The sequence below is a fragment of the Amblyomma maculatum genome, chromosome 6, assembly GCF_055883805.1.
Source record: "Amblyomma maculatum isolate TAMU_Amacu chromosome 6, ASM5588380v1, whole genome shotgun sequence".
NCBI classification, from domain to species: Eukaryota; Metazoa; Arthropoda; class Arachnida; order Ixodida; family Ixodidae; genus Amblyomma; species Amblyomma maculatum.
The window spans coordinates 24,920,992-24,945,075 of record NC_139349.1 but is presented as its reverse complement, the minus strand read 5'-3'; the positions used below and the strand labels follow the sequence as shown (position 1 = coordinate 24,945,075).

The following is a 24,084-nucleotide window of genomic DNA, read 5'->3' as shown; positions in this document are numbered from 1 at the left end:
GCCGAAGTAGCTGTATGGTTTGCGGTCTGCTAGGGTCGTAGCATTACATGGCCTGGAATATATGCGTAAACAATGAATCATGATGCTTTCACAAGGACAGAGATAGTGCAATTTTGAACATTGACCTTTTTATTTTCCATGGCGAAGCGTGTATTGAAGCACAGTAAAAAAAAAGCAATTATTTTTTAACCATTTATAGGCTGGTGCATGCTACCATTTGCAAAAGAAAGCAAGCTCCTTGCATTTTTACGCGCTCATTCCACCTCATTTCCCAATTGCCTGCACTAGGATTACAACCTCGCAAATAGGAGAACCCCGAAATCAACACCTCGTATAAGTTCTTTGTTCAGGTGTAAACATTCAGCACTTTAATTCTGGCAGCGTGTCGTATTGTTATGCTTGGTTTGTTAATCCGATTTAAAAGGCGTCACCTCGAAGCAGGTACGCATGGTGAAACAAGTGGCGGCGCTATAGTTTACACGACTCGCCCCAGAGCTCTGTTTGTGCAGGAATATTAAATAGTTAGGACTTAAACGTGGGCCCCAGCCATTACATTTCGCCTTGCTATAAAGGTGCATTGCCGCCATCTTAGTGGGAAACGTGAGTTGGTTTAGTGACTGCGTAGTGAGCAGCAGCTGACCAAGCGACACCGTAGCATTGAGCGTGCGACTTTGAGAGATCGATTCAATGGGTTGAGTGCATTGCTCCACTCCGTGATTGAAGTACGCCTACAGGTGAAACGCATTAGCTTCATTTCTCAGCGCAAAATATTTCAACCTGGGTCAGTGCTGAGGAGTTGTATCGACCATACTTAAGGTCTTCCATTTCGGGCGTGCAACGCTACTGGGCCGTCCTTAACCCTCACGTCAGCGAATGTGGGCACTCTGCTCACATGGAATAGTAATCTGCACAGACCAGCAAGCCGGAACTTCGTAAGCTTAGGTATGCATGCTCGCTGATTATGACAGACCTTGTTAGAAAAATGAGTAAAACGAAAGTTCATGATTGCTGCCCACGAAACGCTCCATGGCAGTCATACGTGTATCTAGTAAAAATATAACTTTAGAAGCAATATCTGTGCCTAAAACTTGGTATTGTTTTGAGGCTTTGTTAAGACTAAAAAGGTCCCAAAATTTAATGCATCTCCTTTTGTCATGTATGTGATGAGCAGCACAAGGCATTTGCATATATTTGGCAATGTGACCCCTGCGTCCGAAAAGTTTAAATAAAATTTTATTTATCTTTAGCCGGTTTATATATGTAACATATCTCGAAATTTGAAGACAGATTTCGCATTCTAGTAAGAGGCCTGCGCCAATTACAAAATATCTCATTCCGTGAATCATGTTGATCATTTGACAATACATGGCATACACGATATTGAGCATAAATCGATGCTAATGTGGAACGAGCTTGGGCGAGCTGGTGATTGATCAGTTTTGACAGAGCGCAACACACACGCACGGGAAGAAGACACGCGTACTGGGGAGCTGTGTCCGCATGCGCGTGCATGTGTGTGTGTGTGTGTGTGTGTGTGTGTCAGTGTGTGTCTGCATGTGTGTGTGTGAGTGTGTGTGTGTGTGTGTGTGTGTGTGTGTGTGTGTGTGTGTGTGTGTGTGTGTGTGTGTGTGTGTGTGTGTGTGTGTGTGTGTGTGTGTGTGTGTGTGTGTGTGTGTGTGTGTGTGTGTGTATGTATGTACGCGCTTATCGGTGCGTGGTCTTGACGTCGGTGGTTTCTGAACGTATTTACGGAAATAAAAAATTTAAGTTTTTTTTTAATCCACAGATTTCTGTTTCAAAATACAGAAGAACTCATTCTCACAGGAAACAGAGCTTTTATGATCTGGTAAAGGTGGGAACGAAACACAGTCATGATCAGCACAGGCCTTTTTCGGAAAGAAACTACGGTTCATCAAGGCGGCCTTTTCTTTTGGGTTCAGAACGCTACTCAGCACTTAGTTCTTTCTCTTGCCCCGGCAACACGTCCCGCCTGAAACGTATACGGAAACAAGCCTCCGAATGATTGGACCTTCAGAGGGGAGTTATACCCACAGGTTTTCTTGCTATCACGTTCAGCACATCAATGGGTCATGTACACTTTGGAGGCAATAAACCACCAATTCAGGCAAAAAACTTTCGACGAAAACAGAGTAATGGTTGTTGCTGAGGACCTACTTACTCCTCGAGTGATGTGCAGCTGAATCAGAATGTGTTGTCAGCGAAGACTGGCTTTTGCTCTGCTCATGCATTTTTTCATAGCGCTGCTGTGCGAATAGCAGCAGCAAATGTCTACTTCTAAATATTTTTGAGTGCTCTGTTTTGTTATTGAAGGACTTGCAGGAAAAAGAATGTCACCGCTATGGCACGATATCAATGTAGTACCTAGCGATATATTTGACGTGTAACATGACTTCGAACGCTAGTAACAATTAAAACGCTAGCATTCCGTCTGCTTTCCTAAAAAACACTTACCTTGGAATGCAGGAAAGTTCAAAAATATTTACCTACTTCACTAATTGCAGTACAATGTTTTACTTCATGCTGGTCCCAGAACACTTTTCAGCAATGCTTCAGCAGTGCACCTGATAATGCGAAATTGATTTCACGGTGAAAATAATTTTCAGTTTGGCTATTTAATAATACTTCTCAACTCCATTAAAACAAAAGTTACGTATGACGAAAATATGTTATCCAGCGCTTTATAGTCATGTTTTGCATCGTAGAGAGAGTCTAAAAGAAAAGCGACCGTAAAAACGCATGTAGGTACATTTGTGACTGCACGCGGGACTTCGAAGTTTCAGTGAAACATTTTTATTTGTTTTTCATCTTGTGCATTAAATGCGGTTATTCACGCTTTCCATTTGACAAGAAATAAACTAATAACCTGCTAGCATTCGTCAGCCTCAAGTTTGCTGCTTTTACTAAAATTCACAAAGAATTCTTAATTTTTGCTTTCTCTTACCAAACGTGCATTGGAATGATGTTTAAACACCATCGCTACATTGTAAATAACGTTCGTCATCCCATCATGGCATGCCTGTTATTTAACGCCCTAACATAGTGATACTGACATTACGATCACAGCAATAGCCCAACAATAGGATGGTAAACAGATAATTCGGTGTCAGCGACTGGGCTTTAAGTGCACTCTTTTAATGCAGCGTGACAAATGTGGGTATGCCACTTGTTCTAATTACTTTTTAGTTGTTTTGACTGATCGATTTACAAGCTTGTATTGGCGGGACGTACTCAATTTTATAATGGAGTAGCGGTAATGCTGCCTTGCCGAACACTTTGTTCTCTTCAAGGTCTTTCTTTTTTGATCGAAGTGTCATTGCGCACTTCCCCACAGTAATTGTATAGCTTTGATAGAAATCAGCGGCCCTTGTTTACGGAAGCATGCAAGGTGAGGCTTTTCGAAGTGAAGCTGTCGACATAGATGTCCCTTTGAGATAAATAGGGCAGCGCCCCACACAGTCTTTTAGATCTTCGACTAGAATACTTATTCAGCTTGCTTCGTTATCAGGCGCTCTTTATATTTGCGTCTCCACTGCTCAGATCGATACCGTGGCTGCAAGCATTTCAAGGAAATGGAATGGCATATCCAGGAGAAATGTTTCATGCCAAACACGCACAATGAGTAGATAATAAAATGTTAGTATGGTGACTGATGTGTCAGCCTGAAAGGTGCAATCATTTCGTCATATTTGTGTTGATTATTTATTCTCACCAGGTCTAGTCTGCCTGCTTTAAAGCTACCGTATTCTGCCATTGCAATCATTTGCTCCAGCTTTCAGTTGACAGGTAAACAGCAAACCTTGTCCACCTATCCTTAAAAAGCTTCTTCCGACAGACACTATGTTATTCTTCCTCAATACCTGTACCTATTTGTTTGTTTATATATTTGCATCTTATTGGGAAGAAACAAAATGCCACACACAGAATTCGGTACCACTTTTGCGATGACAGGGAGCTCGTTCGGCGGTACTGAGCAGGGTCGCGTTGTAATTACAAATGCGTAATTACAAATTCATGTCATCAAGAGCTTGTCCACACAATTACTTTCGAATGAATAACTTTAAAAGAAAAAAAAAAAGGTGCATCGATAGATCATCAAAAAGTCTGGTATGGAAAATCGGAAGGTGAATCTGGGTTAATCAGTTAATTAATTACAGCCAATTAAGTCGATCAGACGTCGAAAAAATCAGGAGGGGTAATGCCGACTTCAAGAGGGGGTGACGTGGTACTCGAGTTTCGGTGACGTAGGCCTAACTTCCGGTGGCGGAAAATTTGAAACGTTCGAATGTGAACGAGTGGGAAAGGGAATGATTTGCGTGCAAAATGGGCGGGAATGGTTAGAAAGTGTGTAATGAAAGACATTCAACTAATTGCAGTTTTAAATATTCCGAGAGTAAGGCAGAATCAGCCGTGCAGAAATGTGAAAAGCCTCTGCGTTGCTGCTGAACAAGGCACATCGCGCACCCATTGTCGAACACAACCAGTGTTCCGCTGAACGCATCAAAGTTCACCGGCGTTCTATAATTAGTTTACGAGAAAGAACAGGCACCAGTATCTGTCACTCAGGAAATCCCGCTGACACATATCGCGGTCAATGCAGCAACGCTCAGACTTACGCATTTGTCCAGTGCAGGTTCTGATCGTGATTTCAGAAAATATTTTTATTGAAACGCGGGGACGCTGCTGTGTCAGGCAGGTGACCCAGCGGGGGTCCTCACATCAAGGAATGGGGTGGCATTTAATGCAATATTTTTGCAGAGAATATAAGAGGTATTCAGAGCTATGCCATGTAAAGAATGCTGCCTCCAGCTAACCCTTACCTGTACTGAGCGAGCACGAGACGGCAAATAGGGGCGTAACGCAATTACTAAACGAAATACTGGTAGACCATTAATGCAAGGATTGCTAAATAACTAGTGCTTAACTTACTCGCCAGCTTCAAAGATAGCGACGTGAAAAAAGAATGACTGAAAATATATTGTGAAGGTATGGCGTGAGAGGTGTGCGGGTCGGAGTTGCCGCATGTTCAAGCGCGCATTTAGTAGTGCCTCGCTGCACTGGGGCCTGAGAGAGTGTTGGTTGCGATTAATGGGAAGGTGTTCTCAGGGGAGAGGGGTTAGACCTTTATCGCCATGTGTGCTGATGAATTCAAGAAGTAAAAAGCCGCATGTTATCATTTTCATTATTTTCCTATCCCAGGTGCACTAACTACTACTTCTGCGCATGCTAAAATGGAATTGTGTGCGTAATTGTTAAGTGCAAAAGCGCTCATACACGCATTACCACCTACCAAGAACATTGTATACGATCTTTCTTGTTTGTGACGTCGTTCGTAATGGGAATGCTGCTTCGGGAGTTCACAGCCACGCGACTTCGCGCGGGTAATTCGAACTAAATCCAGTAAGCTGCTCCAATGCGCAACTCTCCCCGACGGATCGTTCAATTTGGCAAGGCAACAGGAAAAGGATGGAGCTTATGACTGACCAATGACTGTCAAGTTGCACTGTGCTCATTTTACTGCTTACGTTCACGTAGGCCACTTGTAATTGTCACGGTGTTTTATTTTCGTTTAAATTCCCAATGCGACCCCAACGGACACACCAATACGAACCACGAGTGAAAAACCAATGCAGATACACGAGTGGAAATAAAGGCTTGGAATATTAGCCATTGCGATTCCAGGGAAGTGACCTGCAACTATAACTCAATAACGTACAAAGCCTGCCAATATGGGTTAACGTGCGGCTTTCAGAACGCAATCCTAATTTGGGGCAGCATGCACAGAATCCCGATAGAATCCACCTTATTTTACACCAAGTATTCTTTGCATTCGCGATACATAAAAAAAGAAAAACCCAATTTTTATGACTGAAGTACGAAAGCAGAAAGAAAAAGTAAAAACCAATCACTAATTCCTTTCTGTATAACACAATGTAAACCTATATGTAGCAAACATTTGTAACTTGAAAAAAAAAAAAAAAAAAACGAGTTCTCAAAGTAGCCATTTTAAACTCGTAACTTAGCTCCAATTGGTTAATCCTGACTCCTTACTTTGAAATAATTATCACGGGAGGGAATATGTTCAAGCAGCACACAATTTTAATATTGAACTTAGTAGAGTGGCTGATGCGTATTGATATAAGAGGCTAATAAATATATTACTGGTAAAATGTTTCAATTTCTGAAAGGAAGTCACTACGAAGAAAGAAGTTTGCTCTTATTTTAACAGCAATTATTTTCCTATATGGATTCTTCGGGGCATGACGATATTATTAAAGACGGAAGTGTGCAAGCATTCCTTCAAAGCTCTGTGAAGTTTCTTGTCGCTGCCTTCTATCTACTTTCTGTTTTCCTTTCCTGGCCTTGCTAAATTGCGGTATTGCTTTAGGTCATTTTTATTCATCAGCATTGCTTGTGGTATTCTTCGGGCTTTCTCCTGATGCCATTCTTCAAGTAGCATATTTTTGTGAGACTAACAATCAGTGTATCTTAAAACATAGTCCGTTCTGCACAAAGCTCCATGTTATGCTACGAAACGAGCAACCTCGTGCTTTGAGCCGACGGGCTTAGGTACTGAGAGGCTTTCCTCAGACAAAATTACAGCTCTCACCATGATAGAGAAAAGAGAGCTGTATCTGCGCAATAAGGCTACCTGTCAGCGACACAAGTTTTCTCCAGAAAGGGCCTGTTTGTAGGCGAGCTGTCAGCTCCATCTGGGCCAAGTCATTTCGTGAAATACGCGGAGAAATCTTATAGGCTTGCCGCCACTGAGATCCACCCACAATGTGTTCACAGGTAGCACGCCAAAATGTTCGTCAGCGTACCAACCATAAGAGGTAAGCTCGACATGAGTTTTCTGAGTAAACGTAGAGCCATAACGCGGGCCGTGGATAATTACTCACACAGTGAATACTAGCGCACGGATATTCGTTGTGAAATGATCTGAAGGAAAGACTAAAAAAACTCAGGCTCCAAGGAACACTTCAGCGAAGGAATCTGGATCTAGGGCTGCTAAGAGCCGAAAGGACACGCAGCAAAAAAAAAAAAAAAAATTAAAGAGCATTGCAGAATCTGCATTGGAGTAATGCGGAAGCACGAATGCTGTTGTTCGTTGCTTCTGGTTGCTTCTAGTTGCCTAATTCACTTCTTGTTTACACATTTTAGTCTTTGGTACTCTCCAATTTCGCGCCAATCCCTTTCTATGCCCTTTTTCGGCTTTACTTCCGGTTGCGTGACATCACATCCTCGACATCACCCTAATTGACTGATCTAATTAACTACTTTGGTATTTGATACATTCAAATGTGTCGCAAAGCCATTGGCTAATGAGACCATTTTTGCCTTTACTTTATCATTTTTGCCTCTAATTAGTTGCCTAACTAAATTATAGGCCTAATTATATTTTCGGACACCAGATTATGTCACCCTCTATCGATTGAAACCACTCATTAACCTCTATCACTTATTTATTACTCACAGCTCCTACGGACATCTTTTACATTTCTTGCCTCTAAATAATTACCTAATTAACTTATCGGCCTGCTTATTTTTCCGGCAATTTCCGCCAGTGTTAACGGTGGTACTGGATTATAAAGGCCTGCGGAAGCGTGCGCAGCAGGATGTCTCAAGGTTTCGCAGAAAACGATGTCCGGTGTGCGCCAAAAAATCCAGCCTTGTGACGTTCGTAAGGGCTTGTTCGTGTAGCCTTCGAGATGCCCTGATGTCGGTAGATGAGCGAAAGGGTGTCCACATCTGAAGTGTAAGACCTAGTTTTGCTCTAGGGGGGGGGGGGGGGGGGGGGGGGGGGGGGAGGGGCGCAGTGGTTACGGCGCTCGACTGCTGTTCCCAAGAACGTGGGATCAAATTCCGGCCTCGGCGGCCGCTTTTCGATGGAGGCTAAAAGCAAGGCGCCTGTGTGCTGTGCGATGTCAGTGTACGTTAAAGAGCCCCAGGTGGTCGAAATTTCCGGAGTCCTCCACTACGGCGTCTCTCATAGCCTGAGTTGCTTTGGGACGTTAAACCCCACAAACCAAACCAAATCCAGTCAGGTTTAACGTCGATACGTTTTTGCGTCAAAACAATGGCGTCCATGTAACCAACCTAGCTTGAGGGAAGACTCGCAGCGGCTGAAGCCGCTTCACCTTTCAAGAGAAGCCAGGAAAAGCCACAAATAATGAAAATTTTGCATGACAGTGAGTCCATCGTTGGAATAAATTATGTGTTCAAACTGTCCCCAAAATGCCCTCCAACGGGTTGGAATCTCCAGTGATGGGTGAGGTGGTGAACTTCAGAAACCTGTCTCCCTGTGTTTCGGAAGAGACGCAAGCTGCTTGAGCAAATCTTTTTGAAGGCGAGGTCATTGTAGAAGAAATACAATTGTGACGACTCTTCAGTTCATCCAAAGTATCGGTCGCGACGCCTTCGTAGTTTATTACCGTCGCATATTCTTCGGCAAAGGCCGCTTCGTCGTAGGTGAACTCTTCAAATGCATCGCTTATCTTCTTAAGCTCATTATTAACTTGTATTTTTATAACTTACACATATATGTTACCCATTCTGTTTTTCATTTCTGTACGCCCCACCCCTTATGTAATACCCTCTAATGAGGGTCTTTAAGGTATTTAAGGTAATGAGGGTCTTTAAGTTAGAACCGACTGTTTGAATTCAGACTCATCCATAAAAGGGGGAAGTCGCACTTGTACTCTTCACAAGGTATAATCAGAAGAAGTATCCCTTGTTTCTGGCACCAAATAAGTTCAAGATATGCCAAAAGTTGACACCCAAATTTTGAGGTCTTAGACGGTAGGTAGCTCATTTTAATGCTTGCACCGCACTAGATCAAGGTGGCGATGAAATCCCGAGCGCTCATGTTGTTGTCGTTCTCTAATTTGATGGCATATACCCACACAGGGGGATCGGCCAAGAATTGGGGTGCAGAGATATTAGATTTTGAGATGAAGAACTACATCTCAAAAAATAAATAGAAATAATTGCTAGGGAATAGAGAAGGAAATGTAAATATGAGAAACCAAAAAAAAAAAGGGTAAATACTAACGCACGCAGTAGGAGAATACCAAGATTTATATGTACAGATAAAAAATTCGAAGCATATTAGCAAGGCAGACGTTTTGTTTCTATTAAGAAGTTTTGAATGGCGTTACAAACAGACCTGTGGCTGTACCCAAGCATGGTGGCAACGAACGTTCCAGCTCTCTCTTCACCCGCGGTCATCTTCCTCTTCGGTGGCGTATTAATAGAGACGGCGCAAAAGATTTAATTAAATACTAGTGAACTCAAAATAGAAAAAAAAAATATGCTTGCAAAAAAAACTCTTAGCTCATCGGGCCCAATGTTTGGGGAAGCTCTTCAAATAATATGACTAATTATATAAATTCCCAGAATTAACTCTTTAATACGTGTTGCACATTACGTTGGTCCAAGAGAAACAAGCTTCCCGTTTCGTATCCTCTATGGAACGAAAGTTCAGCCATGCTTGATGCAATGATCTTTATCGCAACCGATGGTCAACTTCCTTCGAAGCTGAGCTGTTAATTGGTCCAGTGTACCGAGCAGGCCCGTTAATTAGCCTGCTTCTGCATCACCCACCAACAAAATACAGAATACCGCTGGTACAACCTTCGCTAAAGACAAGTCTTTTACAACCCCGGAATGCCTGCTCGATGCTTAGGTTTCTTAGAAGAGTTCACTTGGAGCTCTTTTGGTCCTTATCATATCTTGCGGCGCAGTAACAGCGATGTACTCTCGGCAGTTGTAGAGCAGATGATGGTCGGTTACCTTGTCTATCGATAATTCATTTTTGCGCATCATCGTACTAATAGGATTGTATCGGGCTGTAATAAGGATAATGGAGGTTTTAGTTTGTGGAACATAGTAAGTAGTATACTGCCAAAAATATCTGGCAGTAACTAAACAATGCATCCGGGTTGAAGCATCGAAATGTGCGCAGCAACCGCATTACAATTTAAGCTGAGCTGTGCTAATTAGTAATGCAGCCTTTCGAGCAAACAGTAAGAGAGAAAAGATGTAAGAGACCAAGAATCAATGCAAGCACATTCCTGTTTTGGTTTCGTTAGGAAGGGGGCTACGATTGGCTTAAGTTATATCGAACAAAGACAGGGCAACAGTATCTCGACACACTATTGGGACTGGCCTGGTGTCCAGATTGCTTAACGCTCATCTGTGTTGAATAAATTACCGTTCAATGGAAAATACACGTGTCAATGATTTCATTAAAACATCATTGTACTTCAACGTTTGAGTAATCAGTCTTCCCTTCTTCAGAACTGATTACACGTGGAAAAGTTCCACTAAATTGGAGCTGCAGACATTTCTGAATCAGTAAAAAATACAACACGTGAGTATTATCCACTTTTTGGTCTGCGGAAGTAAGATAACGAAGTATGTATAGCAAGGCAGTGTGCGTAAAAGGGCACAGCATAATACTTGGTCATAAATCTGTGTCGATAATCGTACGTCACATGGAGGATGCCATTCCTTGCTGAATGTATCGAATGTCAGTTACCGTTGTGAAAATGCTGCAAAATCGATAGCAGCAGAAATCTTGCTATGCACACCCATGATTTTAACCTCAACGCGCGAGCGTTGATCACCGTAGTCGATATATCTGTATGACGGGGACACAACGGCCTAATGAGTGAGAATACACGCATGCGCGGCATTAGCAGTTCGGTACAGCTTTCGTCTGCCTGGTGGTAACGAAAACCGGACCCAACCCTAGCTATTTTTGGTTCGATGTTGCCTTGCCTTCTGTTTTGTGCAAGATCAGAGGAACGATTGGGAAATGGAATGTGTTATCGCCTTTTTTCCTTTAGTAGAGGAAGTTGTGAAGGGATAAGTAAAATAACTCAATACGGTGTTGTTTCTATCGGATTTGGTTGTATATATAGCCCTTTATCCACTTTCCCAGTAGATCTCTTTGCGTTGCTGTGGTGGCTAAAAGAGTGTTTTAGACACTACGTTATGGTGTCTTCTAAGCATCACACCATAACGTTAAGAGTAAGCCAACCTGGAAGCTATTTGAAAAAATTAGGAACGCTGGAAATTTTAATTTAGAATAGTGTATTTTCAACTCGAGGTTAAAGGTCCTCAGGAAAAAAGGCTTTCTTATCATAGTATTAAAAGTGCTTGGAAGTGCATACAAGGAAGCAGTGGTCACAGCGCATTTGCGGTGCAAGTTAGCACTTTCAAACATCTTAACAGAAATTTCCCATTCATGAAAATTTAAAGTATTTAGTGCTGCTGTCGCAGTTCACAATAAGGACTGAAAAACATGGCAGCTCTTAGCACGAATTTCATTCATATGGTTGTTCATGATTGTTCTACACAGGTAGTTGAATGAGCTACAAAATATTTCTGCAATTCATTTTTATGAAAGGTCCTTAAATCTATTTCCTCCTTTTCAAAATAATCAAGAAGGAACGAAGGAATGCATTGTAAGAATTTATAAAAATAATGGGTGCGCTGGTATGGTGCAAGCAAGTTATCATAGCAGCGAGGGAACGCGTCGAAGTTTTGTATTCTTCAATTTGAGAACCCCTTAAACTGTTTGAAGCACGTTGTTATAAAAAAAAAAAGAAAGCGTGCTTTATTGCAAATATCAGGTGATTGTTCGCTTGCAAAATTTTATACTTGACAAGTAACGCTTCTTTCACATGGTAGCACTGTACATTAGCAATATCACAAAAAGCAATAATGGTGTTTAAAGACAGAGGTGTAATCTTGGCAATGAACACATTTACGAAAGCCAATTAACAAATCTCATCTTCTACATAGCGTAAAACTACAATGAAATAAATTTTAGAATGCCGAAGGTGAAGCCCTCGAGGCGGAAAAAGAATGGAGTGCATTTTAGCAGAAGGTAGCGCGGTAATTTACGGAAGAAGTAGCAATCGTATTTTATATTTTCGTGCGTTGTATCAAGCAACGCCTTGTTACTCCACTTTGAAACCAGGAGATTTTAACCTTCGAACGATAAGTGCGTGTCGGTGTTTCTTTTTTTTTTTTTTTTTTGAGGACAAGACTTGCTTTTATATTCGGAATTCTTCTTTTGGGTATTGTTTACTGTTTTCACAACTTGATCAAATAAAACTAAACTACAGAAGGTTGCAGCCTGCGTCTGTGTAACGTGCCTCGCATTCCCAGAATAAATACAGCAGATATGCATAGCGTACTGTGCGAAGAAGGTTCCACTGTTGCAAGCAATCAGCGCTCGGGCATAATTTATGCATTCTCGTTTGTCGCGTCCGTCGTAATAATTTTCGATTACTTACGCGTGATCGCACCACTGCACTTTGCTGCCGGGTACCCATGCGGGAGCTTTTAGGAGCAGCCTCAACGTGGGAACAAGAAAATAGCAAATTATGAAGGCTGGGTGAACATTCCAGCAGCAAACGTTTCTCCGTACCAAAAAGAATCTGCACGCTGTTAGCGCCCCGCAAATACAGGACTGAAGCTTGCGGAATAGATGGCGGAAGAAACGTATAAAAAAATGAAACATTTATAATTGCAAATCCTCATTGTTCCATGTTTTCACCTGCTTGGTCAATTAGTAGTAAGGCTATTGTATTTACGGGAGCTGCATTTGAAGCTTGTGGAATATTTTAAAGAAATAAATGGCGCTTTATTGTGCTTAATGACTGCAAGGTATTTGCACCTAGTGTGAGAAGTCTAATTTATTTTTGTCGCTAGCAACATTTTAACCCACGTTAAAGGCTTGTTCAGTGAAATTGTGGGATAAAAAATAATGTTTAGAGTCTTTGCTTATGCATGTTAGAACCATAGTTATTTTGAGATACGTTAGAACCAAAATAAGAAAAAAACAAAAAAAAAAACAAGAGGTATTTCTCAGCGGCTTTGATGCTTCCGTGGCTCGCTTTGTTGCCTGAGGTAACCTCATAAATTTTACAAGGCAGTAGGAATATAAAGTGAGAGAGAGTCAACTACAAATAATTTGCTGAATTCAGAATTTGAGATGTAATGACTTTCTTAAGATAATAATAAAAAAGAGCACTCATTTTCCATCAAGACATGTCAAACGCTGAACAACAGTTTTGCATTCAGTTTTTCTAGAGTGACATTTTCTTATTATCAAGTATTATTTCGTAAAAGAATCTTTCAACGTTGTTTGGAAGCACTGAGGCATCTCGGTGACAGTAAAAAAAAATAATAACATTTCAGAGCCTCTACCGAGAACGACATCACTTCGGAAATCTAGCATGTGCAGCGAGAACCTAGCGAGCTAAGCAGTTTTAACACCTCTTTTTTCCCACAAGTGTTACAAAGTGGTCGCATCTTTGCGGCTATTCTTTTCGGGCATCCGAAGCTAAAAAGGCCAGTTATATAGTTTTGCGTAATGAAAAGACATCAAAGGGAGGAGTGCCACTTTTCAGTCTTTGTTGAATGACGAGGCGTAATGGTGAATTCTGCAGTCCTAAAAGAAGTCACGTCTCTAATTCTGCTAACTCCAATGAAAGGTTGATCGTAATGGTAACCATGGGCAATTTTGATCCTTGCCGTACGCGACTGACAAGTAGCCATGGAGAAACTGTGTGTATATGTATGTATGTATATATATATATATATATATATATATATATATATATATATATATATATATATATATATATATACTGTGTATATATATATATATATATATATATATATATATATTGTTACGGTGCGCAATATCTAGATGACGACGACGCACTGGTGTGGTGTGGTGAAGAAGACGACGCTCAAGCTAAGCTGGGTTTGTGCTGGTGGTGTGAGCTTCTGAGAGTTATCTGGCTTTTACCGCTTTGTAAGTTTCCCTTAACATTTGGTGGAGGATTGCTGGAAGTGCACCTGTAGGAAACCTGGATCTCCGTAGTGGCCGCCAGATTGGTACCATCACAATGCCATCCGACGCGACATCAGCTTCAGCTGCACCACCGGCTTCCACAGTCGTCATGACGCAGCCTCGTGATCCGGGCACCTTTTGCGGCACCGACCATGTCGACGTAGAAGACTGGATCGGTATGTACGAGCGAGTAAGCAAGCACAATCATTGGGACGCCACCCTCATGCTCGCAAGCGTCATCTTCTATCTGGCGGGTACGGCGCGCGTCTGGTTTGAGACGCATGAAGATGATATCACATCCTGGGATATGTGCAAAGAGAAACTTCGCGATCTATTCGGCAAGCCGATCGGACGCAAACTCGGCGCACAAAAAGACCTCGCATCCCGTGCCCAGTCTTCCACGGAATCATATTTGTCGTATATTCAAGATATTATAGCCTTACGCCGAAAGGTGGACAGCGCCATGTCCGAGTCAGACAAAGTTGGTCACATATTAAAGGGCATTGCAAACGATGTTTACAATCTGCTGCTTTGCAAAGACTGTCCGACGGTCGATTCAGTCATCCAAGTTTGCCGGCAGTTTGAGCAAGCAAAACACCGTCGCATTACTCCCCGCTTCGACCGCTTGCCAAATACAGCTGCTACGTCTTCGTGCGAAGACAGTCCAACACTGCAGCAGCCATCGCTGCCTTCAAACGTGACCAGAATTGTTCGCCGAGAGATAGAAGCTATGGCGCCCGTTGCGTTCGCTCCTCAACCGGCAGATGCTACTATAGCTTTAATACAATCTGTCGTTCGCCAGGAGTTCGCAAATGTGGGCCTCAACGCGAACGTGGGCTTCAACTCTGGCCAGTCTTCTGCACAGCCCTCGTTCCAACCTAATGCACAGCCATCTGTCCAACCCACCGTTCCGGTGGTAGCAGCTGCGGCTCCAACTGTGCCCTTGCCGACGCGATACCGCTACCGCTACCGCAATCCGGACGAATGGCGAACCTCGGATGACCGACCGATCTGCTTCACCTGTTCACGTGTCGGCCATATTTCTCGTCATTGCCGCAGCCGTTGGATTCCGCCACCTCGACCTCGACCAGATCGCAGCGCCGAATATCCACACCCAAACCATTTCCGGGATACTCGCTCTCGTGACTTTAACTCGCCAGCTCCGCGCATGTCCAGCCGCTCACCGTCGCCTCAGACCCGGAGGTCCCGCTCGCCCCTACCTCACCGTCCACCATCTCCTCACTTCTCGGGCTCTCTTCCGGAAAACTAACCAATGAAGCACCCGGAGGTGATGCTGCATTGACGACCCGGCCCGAAAATCCTCTGCTGACCCTCGCTAATCGCCGCAACCTTCTAAACGTCTGTGTGGATGGTGCCCCTGTTACTGCCCTCATTGACACTGGTGCCCAAATTTCAGTCCTCAGCTCATCCTTTCGCCGCCGTCTCAAAAAGGTTGTCACACCCGCCGCTTAATCCGCCGTTCGTGTCGCCGATGGAAGCGTCGCTGCCGTCGTGGGACTGTGCACTGCGCGCGTCAGTATTTCCGGTCGCACTACCCCTGTCCTCTTCGCTGTTATCGACCGCTGCCCTCATGACGTGATCCTCGGCATCGACTTTTTAACGGCCCATTCTGCCCTGATTGATTGCTCAACTGGCTTTCTTCGCTTAGACCTGCCCTACTGCCCCGAAACCAGCGATGCCAAGCCCCGCCTCCGATCCGCCGAATTTGTTCGTCTACCACCCGAAGCTGCTATTTATGTTCCGCTGGCCCCGTTCCCCGCAGTTCCTGACGGCACATACGTCACTTGCCCAATTACCGATGTTGTTCTACGTCGCAACATCATACTCCCTCATACCGTTGTGACTGTCACTGCTAACCGCACCTCTCTTCCCGTCCTTAACTTCAGCCGCTCGACCCAAGTTTTACCCCATGGCATCGCACTTGCTGATCTGGTTCCTTTGGTGGACTGCGAAGTTGCTGCTCTAACGCCTCAGCATCTGTCGGAGCAGCATATATCAGCTTCTTCACATTCGAACCTCTTTTCAAGCATGATATCTGCGGATCTGCCAGATGACCAAGCCAGAGCTCTCTCCGACCTTTTGCTGTCGTACGCTGATATATTTGATTTCGGGGACCGACCATTGGGCCAAACATCCGTTGTGACCCATCGAATCAATACGGGTGATGCCAGCCCCATCCACAGACGGCCTTATCGTGTTTCTCTTACTGAGCGGCATGCTATACAGAAAGAAGTTGACAAGATGCTGACGCAAAACATTATTGAGCCTTCCTGCAGTCCCTGGGCGTCCCCTGTCGTATTGGTCAAAAAGAAAGACCAAAGTTGGAGATTTTGTGTGGACTATCGCCACCTTAATCAAATAACAAAGAAAGATGTTTACCCTCTTCCACGAATTGACGACGCGCTTGACTGCTTGCATGGTGCCAGCTATTTTTCTTCTATCGACATGCGTTCAGGCTACTGGCAAATTGCTGTCGACGAACGGGATCGCGAGAAAACCGCATTTGTCACCCCCGACGGACTCTATCAATTCAAGGTGATGCCATTTGGACTCTGTAACGCTCCTGCGACATTCGAGCGCATGATGGACTCGCTCCTCCGTGGCGTCAAGTGGACAACATGTTTATGCTACTTAGATGACGTCGTAGTTTTCTCTTCCACGTTCGCAACCCACCTTGATCGACTTTCTACAGTCCTAGCCGTTTTTCGCCGCGCCGGTCTTCAACTGAACGCCAAAAAATGCAGCTTCGGTAGGCGCCAAATCAAAGTCCTGGGTCATTTGGTTGATGGAAATGGTGTACAGCCCGACCCTGACAACGTTCGAGCCGTGCGCGAGTTCCGCACCCCACGTAGCTCAGGTGACGTGCGAAGCTTCCTTGGCCTTTGCTCCTACTTCCGCCGCTTCATTCGGAACTTCGCAGACATCGCTCGTCCGCTTACCTCTCTTCTGAAGAAAAACGTACTTTTCGCATGGGGTTCTGACCAAGCATATGCCTTCACGACGCTTATTTCCGCCCTCACTACACCACCTGTTTTGGCGCACTTCGATCCTTCTGCACCTACCGAACTGCGCACCGACGCTAGCGGCCATGGTATTGGTGCTGTCCTTGCCCAATCCCAGCATGGGTCCTCCCGCGTCATTGCTTATGCCAGCCGCCTGCTTTCGTCCTCTGAGCGCAATTATTCAATTACAGAGCGGGAATGCCTTGCACTCGTTTGGGCGCTGACCAAATTTCGCCCTTATTTGTTTGGGCGGTCCTTCTGTGTAGTGACTGATCATCATGCTTTGTGTTGGCTGTCCTCACTTAAGGACCCCACTGGCCGTTTAGGTCGCTGGGCCTTGCGAATACAAGAGTACGAGTTTACTGTGGTATACAAGTCCGGCCACTTACACCAAGATATATATATATATATATATATATATATATATATATATATATATATATATATATATATATATATATATATATATATATATATATATACACAGTTTCTCCATGGCTACTTGTCAGTCGCGTACGGCAAGCATCAAAATTGCCCATTTTGGTTGGTTGGTTTGTGGGGTTTAACGTCCCAAAGCAACTCAGGCTATGAGAGACGCCGTAGTGGAGGACTCCGGAAATTTCGACCACCTGGGGTTCTTTACCGTGCGCTGACATCGCACAGCACACGGACGCCTTGCTTTTCGCCTCCACCGAAAAGCTGCCGCCGAGGCCGGGATTCGATCCCGCGTCCTTGGGAACAGTAGTCGAGCGTCGTAACCACTGCGCCACCCCGGCGGGGTAAAAATTGCCCATTTTGATGCTTGCCATATATATATACTGACTGCGCGGTAGAGGTAGGCGGTAGGATAGTTAGAGAGGTTACCGGTAAGCTGTCTAAGGAGACGAAAGATTTGATTAAGAAACGCCAGAGTATGAAAGCTTCCAATCCACCAGACCAGACCGAATTGGCCGAGATATCAAAGCTAATCAATAAGCGCAAGGTGGCCGATATAAGGAAGTATAACATGGACAAAATTGAGCATGCTGTAAAAAACGGGGGAAGCCTTAAAGCGGTAAAGAAGAAATTGGGCATAGGCAAAAACCAGATGTATGCGATAAGGGACAAGGCGGGCAACGTCATCACTAATATGGACAAGATAGTCAAAGTAGCCGAGGAGTTCTATACAGATCTCTACAGTAGCCAAAGTAGTCAGGACCGTAATGAGATTGGCGGTAGGGAAAAACAGTCAGACGTTCCACCAGTGACGAAGGACGAGGTCAAGAAAGCACTAGAAACTATGAAAAGGAGGAAATCAGCTGGAGAGGATCAGATAACTACAGATTTGCTGAATGACGGGGGGGATATCGTGCTAGAAAAACTGGCCACCCTGTATACGCAGTGCCTGGTGTCATCGACGGTACCGGAACCATAGAAGAACGCAAAAAGTATTCTCATTCACAAGAAAGGGGACTCTAAGGACCTTAAAAATTCCAGACCAATCAGCTTACTGTCTGTTACGTATATGGTATTTACTAAGGTAATCCCTAATAGAATCAGGACAACCTTAGACTGCAATCATGCAAAGGATCAAGCAGGGTTTCGGAAACGGTACTCTACTATCGATCATATTCATACCATCAATCAGGTGATAGAAGAATGCTCGGAATATAACCAGCCCTTATACATAGCATTCATTGATTACGAAAAAGCATTTGACTCAGTTGAAACCTCGGCGGTGATGCAGGCATTGCGAAATCAGGGGGTAGACGAGCCGTACGTGAAAGTGCTGGAAGATATATATAGTGGCTGCACAGCAACCATAGTTCTGCATAAAGAAAGTAACAAAATTCCCATAAAGAAAGGTGTTAGGCAAGGAGACACAATCTCCCCAGTACTATTCACAGCTTGTTTAGAGGAAGTATTCAGAGACTTGGAATGGGAGCAGTTAGGGATAAGGGTAGATTGAGAATACCTCAGTAATCTGCGATTTGCTGATGACATTGCCTTGCTAAGCAACTCGGGGGATGAACTGCAAATAATGATTGATGACCTAGACAGAAAAAGTAGAAAGGTAGGCTTGAAAATCAATATGCAGAAGACTAAGGTAATGTTCAACAGCCTCGGCAAGGAACAGCAGTTTACATTAGGTAGCGAAATACTGGAAGTAGTAGGCGAATATGTCTACTTAGGACAGGTAGTAACCGCAAATCCGGACCATGAAAAGGAAATAACAAGAAGAATGAGATTGGGATGGATCGCATTTGGCAAGCACTTGCAGATTATGACTAGCAGCTTACCGGTATCGCTCAAGAGGAAAGTATACAACAGTTGAATCTTGCCTGTACTCACCTATGGGGCTGAAACGTGGAGGCTAACGAAGAGAGTTCTACTTAAGTTGAGGACAACCCAGAGGGCTATGGAACGAAAAATGGTAGGGGCAACATTAAGAGATAGAAAGCGTGCAGAGTGGGTGAGAGAAATAACTCAAGTTACCGACATTCTAGTGGAAATTAAGAAGAAGAAATGGACATGGGCAGGACATGTAGTGCGAAGAGAGGATAACCGATGGTCGCTGAGGGTAACAAACTGGATTCCAAGGGAAGGAAAGCGTAGCAGGGGGCGGCAGAAAGTTAGGTGGGCGGATGAGATTAAGAAGTTCGCAGGGGTCAAGTGGATGCAGCTAGCACAGAACCGGGTTAAGTGGAGAAATATGGGAGAGGCCTTCGCCCTGCAGTGGGTATAATCAGGCTGATGATGATTATATATACATATATATATATATATATATATATATATATATATATATATATATATATATATATATATATATATAGATATAGGCGGTGGATGTTGAGAAGAAACAGCTTCTTTTATGGAGGCGTAGAATGCTGTCGGTGCAGCGATAATTACTGCTAGAAAGACCAGCATTCGGTCAAAAGTGGTCTATAGTGGGTGAGCGCAGAATGAGAAAAATAACCTGTGCAGAGTCGTCTCACTTGCGGAGGTATTCAAGGCGTATATTAAGGCGAAAACCTTTATTCGTTTATATTGTCGCCGACAAAAGCTGTCCGCGCGAGCGGCGCAACTCATTTGTCGACAGAGAAGTCACATCACCAGCCGCCAAATTCGAAGCGACCAACCAGAAATCTCATCTTGTCTAGCGTTCCTGTCGTCTGCAATCCCACACTTGAACGCGCTCTAAGGAACGCCACACGACAGGAACGATGGTGTACTGTCCAAACGCACACTTGTCGGAGAAAGTGTGAAAGATACTGCGCCTTTCTTTTCCTGTAAACCAATTATATGTACCACTACAACGAACGCCGATAAAAGGCAAACAATGAGTGGTAAATGATAGGAGAGGAACTGCAGGCTCTCGTCATTCCCCTCCTAAGAGACATCTAAGAGACGCCCTAATTTATTTTAAAGAACAATGTGCTGTTTGCGGTACTTATCATCTGTGTTCACTGGTCCCATATACCTTCATCGCGAGGAAGTTCCTGGATGTTCTGCAGGCCATTCCGTCGCCGTCATAATAGAATAAATTATTGTCACTTTTGTCGTGTCGTTGATCAGATATTTATTTCAGAAATGAGCTCTGTTTAAAGTACCATTCTCTAAGGTTCTCGCTGATCATGCTTCCTCTTTACGTGGCATGTCTCCCATTTTAGAACATTATAATATGCGCCGCGATGGGCGTGACAACGGACTGTGTTGTTCACAATCAAAACGGCTACTAGAACACCATATTAACGAGATGTCAGCGCTAGTTCTAGACACGAAAAAGGCAGAGATAGCTTTGTAAAACATCTACTATCGTCGCGTTCTCTCTCAGAGTGGTCATACATTGCGACTTAATAGGAAATAGAGATGAGCACAGTTCGACTAGAATCGTACTGACGTTATCATGCATGATACATTGTCGTCATCAAATCAAGGGGCTCCTGAGCTCTTGAGATGCATGCGAAGACAAATGTTCGCCGTAAAGGCCCATGTGCACACCTATCCGATAACCGATATATGTACTATGTATGATCAGCCATGCATGCAGACAGGCATAAAATATATGACAATGAGAACCAAACTCATGTTACCTTTTTTTACATTGTCCTAAAACTAGTGAGTTTGCGGCGACTGTGCCCGACTGAAGAATTAGGTACGAATATTGTTTCCATGAGAGTCAAATTAATGCAATCTAATGCTTTAGAAACGATCGAACTATCTCTCTAATTGAGCCCTTTCTTCTGGCGAATTTACACCAAAATTTTAGAAAAATATATGGGGAGAATACTTCAATCTCCGAGCTCCTTATAGACTTACACGGAAAGCCCAAGCCAATATATCTGGATGATTTATTGACTCATTTCATCTCTTCCCTGTGTGTGCTTAATGCTATTTAGACTCTTTGAGCGTAGTTTGAGTTTACAAAATTTATTCACGTGGCCCACATGAAGCACTGCTATCAGCGTGACGAACCTTGACTCGCCCGGCGGGCTTCGTCTGCGAAGGGGGCAGTGTCACGCATGTCCTGCGGTGGTCCTGTATTGGAGGAAGATGAGGGGTGGCAGGAGAAGCTGAAGAGGAAGAGGAAGCTGGTTTGGCTCGATCTGGATGTGCTAACGAACAGCGCATCTAACACCCGCACTGTAAATAAACCACGTAACAATATGATTGCGTTTTTAGCGGTATCGCTCAAAAACTAGGTGCACTTGACATGGCGCTTGGAGTGCCTGAAGAATATGGCAGAAAAGATGAAAGCGAAAAATATAAAGCTCGCATCTCCGAAAGCTCGCACTTAGTCTATTAATGGGCTAAAACATAATGCCTAATTTTATTTTTATACCATGCCCTTGTGTTTCTCGAAACGTGGAACATCGAAACGACGCTTCTATTTCCATAGCCACGCTTCTAAGCTTGGCTATGGGCATTATTGGTTTATTCTTGTACCGGGATCCACACATTTTGCCTATGTTTGTTTAGCTTTGGCATAAAATAACTGTTAGATTTCTCTCAATTCATGCTCTTTCTTCGAAACACTTTATAAAACACATTTCAAAGCGATTATGATTCGCAATAAAAAGAACAGAAGAAGAGCTGAGCAACATATTGGCTGTAAAAATCTTAGACTCTTCCCTTTGGCCACCAACTGCAAACCCGACGCAGACAGTGGTGGCCACGCAATCCCTAGAACCAGCCATAAACAGAAGGCTACAAGACCCCTGGCGGCTGCGGGATTCAAGAACCTCGCTTGCAGTCGAGTATGTGAAGTTCGGCGTCTGAACATTTTCACAACTATGATAACCAAATTGCTAATTAGCCAAAGTCCGATTACAATGTAGAGGCGCCACAATGAAAGGGTACACATGCACTGTAGCCTAAGTAAATGCTTTTGTGAGGTACGTGCTTCAGGAATCGAGCGTCGAGAGCGATATGCGGTTGTTTCATTGTAAAGATTTTGCTGCCCTGTGTGAGCTGCTCATTTGTAAATCCATCATATTTACTTAAATAATCAGATCCTTCACTCTATTCGCTTCTCTCGCTTCTTGCTTGCCTCCGTCTTCTCTCTCCAGCTCTCATGGTCACACGTAGGAACACAGCATCAACCAAGCAACCTCGCGTCAGGCCTCTGCCATTGACCACAATTTCACCTCCGAGATGTGCGGATGTGTCCCTGCTCGCCTCCCGCGATATCGTCGCGCCTCGCTCCGTCGCGCCAGCTTCGCTGCCTCCGAGCACCTTCGCCTGCGCCCGCTACCGTCCGTAGCGGCAGGCGTACGTCCTCGCTCGTCGCGCGCTCCCCAGCGCCGGCGAGTTCCTTCTACTAGGAGGTCTTCCCAGCAGTCGGCCACGTCAGCGGCCACCCGCTACCTCTCCTAGAGGCCTAGCCCGGCGGGCCGCTTCGGCGGCCGCGGCGCCCTACTCCTCGAAAAAGGATTTCCTCGGGGCCGCCGTCGTTTCCTGCGGCGGCAGCGCCCCCCCCCCCCCCCCCCCATCTACTTCATGGACAGCATCCTGCAGAACCGCCTGCGGCTTCCTGCAGCTCCTCGGACCTGGGACACACCCTGGCCAACTCTCGCTGCACCCTGGTGACGCGAGAACCCTGCCTCCCCCATCGCCACGGACCATGTGTTGCTGTGGATCCTGGCGACCTACCCGCCGCGCTGCTGCTGGTGCAGCAGTTCCCGGCGGCCTCCCCAGTTGCCGCCCGACCTCGTCGTCGCGGTGACTCCCTGCTGACATCTTTGTGATGCCGCAGTCCTCGCTGCGCTCGTGCTTCTTGCCAAGCCAGCACGCTTGCCACGCGCAAGCCACCCGCCGTCCTCGCAGCACCAGTGATGTGCAACGAGGCGGCTCCACCTCGCCGCCATGGACCACGTGTTTCCGTGAATCCTGGCGCCCCCTCCTGCTTCTACCCGGATACTCCGGGACAGCTTCCCGTGGGCTCCCTGCTCGCGGGCCTCGGCGCGCTGTCTACCGATGGTCTCCTCAGCGCCACCGGCCGCGCTGCTGCCTTGGCCGCAGTCTATTACGGTCCCCTCCTGCTGCGGCGGTTGCCCCAATCGCCGTGGCGTCCTGCTGTCACCAGCAGTCCTTCCTGTGCCTCGCAGAGGCGCAGTACCAGGCTTCGCCTGGAACACTCATAAGCGCTGCTGTACCGGAGGCTGCACATCGGACTACCGACCTGCCGACGTTCACCGGGCTGTTTGCTTGGTGCGGGCCAAGACGATCTCCCCCCCCCCCCCACCCCTCCCCACGTCCCACTTCCCCATCATCCGGACACCAAGAGTGCCGCCGCTACATTAGGCCGGCATAACCCGTGTCCGGTTGCCCCCCCCCCCCCCACCCCCCCCCCCCGTGAATATCCCAAAGTTCCCAACAACAACAACAAGCAACATTGGAAATTCAACACCTGTGACGTAAACTTTGCTGAACAAGTAAAATTATTCGGTAATGACATGAAGCGCAGCTTAAATAAAGCGAGGATCAGCTGGGGTCTGAGGATACAGCCTTGTAAAGATACTCCTGATTTTTAGCATCGGCTAGGCAGAAGATCGGCTAGGCAGAAGATGTGACAAACTGTTGCTTCATCTTGACGTCCGTTGTGCCCCACGGACAAAGTTTCGTCTGTTCTTATTTGTTCTCCTTCCTACAACCTTGCAAACACGTTAGCTGTTGACTAGA

The 24,084-nt window shown here is 45.1% G+C and overlaps 1 protein-coding gene across 1 annotated transcript; it reads left to right on the top strand.

Moving 5' to 3' along the window:
- Positions 1 to 13,952: 13,952 nt before the first annotated feature.
- LOC146185281 (uncharacterized) lies at positions 13,953 to 22,182 on the top strand. Its single transcript, XM_084607791.1, has 2 exons — positions 13,953 to 14,594; positions 22,066 to 22,182. The coding sequence occupies exons 1-2, from the start codon at positions 13,953 to 13,955 to the stop codon at positions 22,180 to 22,182; spliced, it is 759 nt and encodes a 252-aa protein (XP_084463917.1).
- The last annotated feature ends 1,902 nt before the right edge of the window (positions 22,183 to 24,084 follow it).